This window comes from Ictalurus punctatus, chromosome 21 (assembly GCF_001660625.3).
Source record: "Ictalurus punctatus breed USDA103 chromosome 21, Coco_2.0, whole genome shotgun sequence".
Taxonomy (NCBI): Eukaryota; Metazoa; Chordata; class Actinopteri; order Siluriformes; family Ictaluridae; genus Ictalurus; species Ictalurus punctatus.
Genome location: NC_030436.2, coordinates 18,868,623 through 18,876,310, shown reverse-complemented (window position 1 = coordinate 18,876,310; position 7,688 = coordinate 18,868,623). Strand labels below are relative to the sequence as shown.

At 39.7% G+C, this 7,688-nt stretch overlaps 1 protein-coding gene across 3 annotated transcripts; it reads right to left on the bottom strand.

Annotated features, from left to right (window-relative positions):
- Nucleotides 1-883: 883 nt before the first annotated feature.
- Nucleotides 884-7,613, bottom strand: psma5 (proteasome 20S subunit alpha 5). 3 transcript variants are annotated; one of them, XM_017496455.1, is made up of 11 exons: nt 7,593-7,613; nt 6,464-6,571; nt 5,721-5,759; nt 4,645-4,711; nt 4,220-4,346; nt 3,949-4,016; nt 3,683-3,790; nt 3,215-3,273; nt 2,987-3,089; nt 2,048-2,134; nt 884-1,254 (listed from the first exon to the last, which is right to left on the bottom strand). In XM_017496455.1, the coding sequence occupies exons 3-11, from the start codon at nt 5,747-5,749 to the stop codon at nt 1,177-1,179; spliced, it is 726 nt and encodes a 241-aa protein (XP_017351944.1). In that variant the 5' UTR covers nt 5,750-5,759; nt 6,464-6,571; nt 7,593-7,613; the 3' UTR covers nt 884-1,176.
- Between the last annotated feature and the right edge of the window lie 75 nt (nt 7,614-7,688).

Genomic DNA, 7,688 nt, shown 5'->3' with positions numbered 1-7,688 from the left:
ATTTAGTGCCACTGCGACCAAAGACGGCCGATGACAAAGTTCTGGCAGCGCAAGAAACATTTAGTAAAATTTCTAGAAAGAACAGTCCATACAGGATTTCAGAGGGGGGTTTTTTTGTGAAAAAAATTAGCAATATAATTTGCAGAGTCTTTTGCACTGTTTTTTTTTCCGGAAAACTATTCGAATTTGAGAAATCGCGATCGCACAAAATTTTTTGCACGTCCTCTCGCAATGATGTTTGTTACTAAATGAGATTTCAGCCGTACTCATGCGCCACGCACGTGAATCGCAGAGGGCTTTGGCTGAATGCGCGTTGTGATGATTTCACACGACGCGTCTTGGCCCAAATCTGCAGAAAATCTGTGGTCATTTTGAAGAAGAGGAAAAAAAAAAAAAATCACAAACTCCTGCTGATATTGCTTTTCCGTTTGATTTCCGTGATCACAAAATCTGGAAATCCTGAGGGACTGATGAGGATGACATGAAACTACACACAGGGTAGTGTCAATCATAAAGCACAAACGTTTTCTGTACGAGTCCAGATCACACTGATTGATGACAATCTGAACGTAGTACGTTTTCTTTTAATCGCAGGTCTATTGTCAGATATACCGTTCAGTGTATAATCTGGCACGTAGAAAACACGTCTGTTATGGAATTCGGTGAAGAGTGTATTGGGATCTTGTACAGTGATAAAATCGGCTTTAAACCTCATGTCAGTTCTACTCTAACGCACTACGAACTAGATCAACCAAGTCACTTTGTGATGCATCAGGACGTGTTCATTGACTGCTACGCCACCGGACTCCTCTTCTCCCTGTTAATGACTGGGATAGACTTAGATAAAATACAACATTTTGTACAACATTCACACAACACTCAATTCTTCTTGACTACAATTTTTTTATTAGCGCATTGATTTGTAACAAAAAAAACATACCCCCCCCGCCCCCTTCTTTTTTTCACTCCATTGCAAGAACTGATGTTCTGTGGCATGAACAGAACAGTAGAAATAATTGTGTATCCTGAATTGACAGAGGAAAAGAAAAAAGAAAAAACAGTATAAAGAGTGGATTCCGGTCTGAAAAAAAATCAGCCAGGCTGCTGTTAGGTTCGCTGTTATCCGTCTGCACAGAGAACATCAGAGAACATCAGTCAGGCCAGCGCAGAACTGCTCTAGATGTCCTTGATGACCTCCTCGAGTTCCTCTTTTGTGTACATGTGGAACGTCTTGTTGGGCTCTATTGTAGCCAGCTACGGAGTAAAGACAAGTGGGGGGATTACTCAACAATCATCTGGGCGAGGGTTTTCCTAGACATGAATTCAGCCTGGGCTAAACTGCACCGTTATGGACATTATTTATGTAACTCATTTTATTTTAAGCAGAACCCTGACCTCTGACCTACTGCTGCTGCAAATTCATGCTTAGGTTGAGAGTTCTAATCCCAAGACTGGCAGAGAATGACTGCAGGACTGGCTAGTGCACATGCAAGACAGGTAACACTAGCTCTTCATAAAAACGTGATGTAGGGATTAAAACACTTGGAAAAGTGTGGGTGGTGTGACGAAGCGACATTACTGTTGATACTGCTGAAGTGTTTTTCTCCTCTTACACCACAGCAATAAATCAAGAATGACAATTTGAAATGCATTAAAAAAAGGCACGCCAACATGTTTTATCAGTTTATAGTTACAGTTCATGAAAATCCATCCATGAAACAACTCGGTTCCTGTCCTCGCTTAAGTTATAGCAGCTATAAAAAGACATTCCTCTCGCCAGCCTCTCTCTCTTTTTTTCTTCTCTTCCTCGCTCTTGAAGTTATAAGCTAAAAACCAGGCAAGTGTAAACTCCTGAACTTAGAGGCCGTTACAAATTTGCTGACACTCACAGAAAACTACGCTGTGCGCCGAAGCGGATCAAACGAGCTGCTACTAGAGAAACGGTAACGTATCAGCTTCGCGGTATAAAAGATCATCAAGTGAAGTGTAAACGTTCCTTCACGCTCTAAACGGGTGTCGTCTCGTGTTTTTTTTTTTTTTTTTTTACCTCAATGTTGATAGCGTTCAGCTTCTCCTCCATAACCTGCTTCAGTATGGTGAGGGAAGACTTAATGGCTTCTTTTAACGTCATGGACTGGAACAAAAATAAATCAATCAATAAATCAACAACAGAAAACATTCATTTCAAAAGTTAACTTTGAGTCATGTATGCCTGACTTGCAGCTGATTATTTAATATTTACTCTCTCTTTTTTGTTCTCTCTCTTTTTAATCAGTGCTCTAACACAAACCAGATATCCAGGCAGAACAAATCGAGCAGCTGTGAACAGATCCTGTTAGGAATCTTTATTTATTTATTTATTTATTTATTTATCTGGAACTAAGCGGTAAACACGAACTCGCTGTGAATGTTTATCAAACTGCAGGGTCACGTGAGCAGTCCATCTGGTGATCACAGGGAGAAGTTATGAAGAACCGGAAAGTGGGCGGGGCGGGATGGGAGCGAGTTAAAAATAATAATTTGGTGCTAAGCCCAACGTCCATAGTGACAGGGGTAAATTCCAGTCCTAAAAATAACCTGCTGTTGGATTTAGAAACAAAACTCGCGAGACTGCAGCAAAGATCTGGACAAAGATGAGAAGAGGAAAAAAAAAAAAAAAGGAAATAAAAAAACCCCCCACACTAATTTTAATTGCCAGGTGTTTAATATTTAAGTTGGAGGAGTACAAATATTTATAGAGTACACTCTAAGAGGGGAAACCTTGAAATGTATGTAGAACACTTTTTTCTAAGGTCCCATGTAGAACACTGTTTTTTCAAAAAAAAATAAAAAAATAAAATAAAAAAAAATAAAAAAAAGAAAAAAAAGAAAAAAAGAAAGAAATCTGCATTTTCTGTGGCCCTTTGTGGGGAAAAAGCGACCGCTTTGTGTCATGAGCTTCATTCAAATTGTGTAGAGTAACACACGGTATTTGCCGTGTACCTACCTTGTGGTAGACCTCCTGCAAAGAGCTTTGGGCACCCTCGGATGCTGACCCGATTGCCCTGGCATCGCACTGCACGAACGTCCCTGATGGGTCCATGTGGTACCTGCAAAACAAAACAAAACAAACAAATGTTGAGGACAAACGTCAGGTTTTATTCTGCTGATAGCCTTCGAGAAAAAAAGTAACGCATGTTGTAAATTTGTGTGAAGTGCTCTTGAGGATGCTTACAGCTGGGGTCCTTTTTCATCCACACCTCCAAAGAGCAAGGCGACTCCAAAAGGACGGCTCTGAGGACGGGGAATAAATAAAACAGATTTAAATTAAACGATGACGTTTTCGCTCGTCAAACTGAAAAATACGAAGCTTAAACAGAGATGCGCTCAGGGACGTTTTGTTTTTTTGATAAAATATATTAAAATACATAAAGTACATTTTTGTAGATTATAATTCATTAAATCCGTTTTTTACTTCGCATTTGCTGGCACTTTATATGCCTAAACTATACAGATTTGCAGATTAGACCAGATCTGATCCGATACTCGATGCTGGCGCTCGTTTTTTTTTATATATGTGTACGCCGCTATTAACGTAGTGATGCGCATCACCTGAAGGCTTTATCTATATCTGGTCATTTTCCACACGTCGTTGCATAGCACGACTCACAGATCTACACTCCGTGTCTCGGATTTACTTTACCATGGCGCCGGGGTCTGCATCCTCCTCTCCGAACTGCAGAGCCAGGTTCGACACAGCCTGTGTCACGCTCTCTACCGTCATCGTCTCGTTGTAGGTGAACCAGTGATTCTGCGGTCAGCGCGAAGAAACAGAAAAGCATGCGTAAAATAAAAAAAACATTCACATTTAGAACAAACAATTCTAATAAGTAAAGATTTACAGAGTGGTCCTGCAGATTTGTAATTGGTTTGAGTCAGCGATAAGGCGCGACAGAGGCGTGCACTGACCTGTGTTTCCACTCTCGCTTTGTCGATAAGTGTTTTAGCATCAGCGATCAAGCCACTCATAGCGCAGCCTGTGGATAAACAAAAACAGATCTGCACAGTCATATTCATGCTCACCGATTTCGCTCTTCCAGCTCACTCATGAGAGATATTCTGTTCTTGCGATTTAATTATTTTCTTTATACAGAGCGGCATTTGTGTTATACAGGACAGAAACAGCAAACAAAACAACAAATTGTTTGCAAGTTTGGAAGGTGCGGCGAGGCCATGTTACCGATGTGAGTGTCGATCTCTACGATCTTCTCGATGCTGTTGGGCTCCATCAGGGGCGAGGTGATTCTCTTCTCCACAGCGAGACACACTCCTTCCGACGTCTGAATGCCGATGGCTGTCGAGCCCAGCTACAAAACGTGTTCACAAGCATCAAAGGAGCGCCCGAGCAAGAAGAAATAACAGATGGAAGGTTGTGTTTTTTTTAATGTAATATTTTATTTAAACTGTCACACCAATTAAGAATAATCACAACAGAAGACAATAGATGGAGGTAGTTACATGGACTCGGATTACTAAAATGCACAGGTGTCTATGATTTGCATTAGAAACATTTTTTTTTTGTTAAACCGAACACAGTTATTTAAAAAAATTTTCTCCAAACTTTTGCACTCTGCTACCCGTTACGTGCTTGAGCAGATGAAATACCTTGATAGCTTCGATGGCATACTCCACTTGAAAAAGTCTTCCTTCTGGAGAGAAAGTGTTCACGCCTCTGCGGAGAGAAAAGTCTCATTAAGACACCGATTTAACTCGAATAGCGCGTTTTTGTTTTCTGAGGGGTGGACGAAATGACCGTAAAAATAAAAACCATAACTAAAAACACGGCAGTAATCACAGTGTTTAGTTTCACAAACGATCCTGATCCTGTACAGTACAGATTACTCGCCGAAGAGTGACGACACCGTCAAAAATAAATAAAATCATGAAACGGTAATAAATTAAACATTCAAGTCTATATTTGGTTTGACGACCCTTTACAAAATGAGCAGTCTCAGGTACACTTTGTGCAGTTTGATAAGGAAATGAGCTGTAGGTTTTATTGAGCGTCTTGCAGAACCAGACACGGCTCTTCTGTAGACTTTGACTGTCGCACTTGCTTCTTATTTTTGCAGCAAAACCCAGCGGCCTTCATTATGTTTTATCATTTTGTCTGAAAAGTGTCTCTTAACACGCTGCTTTCTTTACTGACGTGCAATAACTTTTCCTGTAACATTTCATTTTACGCTAACTAACGTTTGGAGACATTTTTGTACTGACTCGATCACGCTGAAGTCATAAAATAAAAATCTATAACAACAGCTTGCCTATCGACTTTCGCACAGTACTGCGTATCAAATCTGATCCTATACCGACTGAGAAATTCAGCACCTTTATAAACACTAATAAATCAAAGTCTTGACAATGTCTTTTTAAAAAATCATATTTCAGTCGAATAATAGCTAAATTAAAACAAAGCATATTTCTTTTATGAATTTGAGTCCAGTTTATATAGAAATATGATAGGAGTATGGTTGTATTTTGTGGCTCTGTAACGCAGTAAACAGAATAATAACAAACTGGATATTCTTCAAAATGATGTATAATATAATTGTATACTGATGTATAATCACAGCATCACTTAATCATGTCCTCGGTAGACTGTACTGCATCTAATGACTCAACGAGACTGAACTGAAAGTGAAAGTTGCTTCAGCACCGTTTAATCAAGGACATTCGCTTACCTGTCATATTCTGATCTTGTCAAGAACATCCTGAATTGTCTAGAAAAAGGAAAGAAAAATAATAATAGCAGGCAAATGTAAGAAAATGTCCTGAACTACTCCGGACAGGTTCAGTATTTATGAATCAAGATGCTAGCCTGCATGTGGGAAGGCCTCAAACATATCCCGAAGCCGATTGGTTGATCCTCCAACCGAAGGCGGGAATAAGAGATATCCTTCAACGCTATTGGCTGAAAGGTTCGTCAATCCTACACCAGGTTGCCATTCACACTCGGGCTAACTAAAATCATAACCGCTCCATTCATACCTTATTGCTATCCAAGTTCCGCACGTGGCAGCTCTTTAATTTTAATAAATAGTAGAAACATCACAGCGACGGTGTCCAACACTTTATTTCGCCAGAAGCGACCTGAGAGTTATTAGCTAAAAGCGTGGACACACTGTTAGCCAGCTAGCTAACCGAACAACTAATTTCCTACCCGTATTTAGACAAATCCGTCCTCCCGCGATATAAGACATGTCTGCCGTAATACGAGTGGGAAACAAATAACGCGAAGTCCCAACTCAAGTTAGCCACGGCGCTCGCCGGTAGTCTTATTGAGTCAAACTCTTATCTTATCACTCTTACAAATCTTTTTTTTAATGTTCGGATTGACTTTAACGTCGCACCTCATATCACGAACGAAGACGTGTCTGTTACTTTCTACACGGTTTAATTATTAATTGTTGAAAGAACAGCTTACCTCCTCTTGCAGCAGAGTGAGTTTGCTTGTTTCAGCAGTGCAGGAAGTGCGTATGTTTACTGGTCCGGAAGAAACCGTGGCATCCAAAATATTAGTTCCTACCTGAAACTATAGAACTTTTATTTTTAAATCACACTTCTGTTACAAATTTAGAACAGAAAATAAATCTTGTATAAAAGGCAACTTTATGTACACATGTGCTTCATGTAAACCGTTAACTGTAGATAACAATTTGAAATATTTATTTATTATAACCATATCTGAATAACCTTAACGCTATTCAGTTAATATTTTTTGGATATACAACGGTATGGCAATGTGCAACAACAAGTGTATCCTTATCAGTAATTTATTATCTTATATTCTGCATTAACTAGAATTTCTAGAATATCATAGTCTTGTTTTCTCTCTCTCTCTTTAAAAATAAATATCTGGATAAGGGCGTCTCCAAAATGTCATAAATACAAAATGTTACATAATTTCCAACCTAATAAATAAATAAATGAATAAATACGCTACATAGCCAAAAGTATGCGGACACCTGACCATCACACCCATATGTGGTTCTTCCCCAGACTATTCGTTGCCACAAAGTTGGAAGCACACAAATCAGGCTCTCCAGCATCTAGCGATAGCAGAAATTACCGCAAAATGAAGCAAACTCCGCAATATTCAGAGAAGCTCGCGACTTTTTCAAAAATTACCGCAGATTTGAGACAGGATGCGTAGTGTCAGGATGCGTAGCGTTCATCAGAACGCGCATTCAGCCAAAATCCTCTTTGATTAATTTAAATTTAAATTAAAGACTTTTGTTCACTCTTAACCAATTGAATACTAGCATACTAGCCTGATTTGCATATTTACCATTCTCGCGCACTTCTGTACTAGTATAATTGCAGACTTGCACGCTTATATACAAGGATAATAGCTTCTTAGTTTCCCTGTATGTGCTCTATATAGGGTAGCACACTTGCGGCTGAACGAACACAAATCCCCACAGCGACCATCCAAATCTAGTGGAAAGCCTTCCCAGAGGAATGGAGTTTATAATAACAGAAAAGAAAGGGATAGATCTGGAATGGTATATCCGACAAGCACATATGGGTGTGCTGGTCAGGTGTGCACACACTCTTTAGCCTCCTTGCAGTCTTGTACATTTGAAGAGAAGTGAAAGTCTGCCCCTTTAAGAGTGTAACGAGGTCACGTGATCCGCTACGGGTTAGAA

Coding starts and splice junctions, on each gene's coding strand:
- psma5 (XM_017496455.1), bottom strand. CDS start 5,749: ATGTTCTTGACAAGATCAGAATATGACAG. Junction 3,090..3,214: donor GATGAAAAAGGACCCCAGCT/GTAAGCATCCTC, acceptor TTTGTTTTGCAG/GTACCACATGGACCCATCAG. Junction 1,255..2,047: donor TGAACGCTATCAACATTGAG/GTAAAAAAAAAA, acceptor TTTACTCCGTAG/CTGGCTACAATAGAGCCCAA.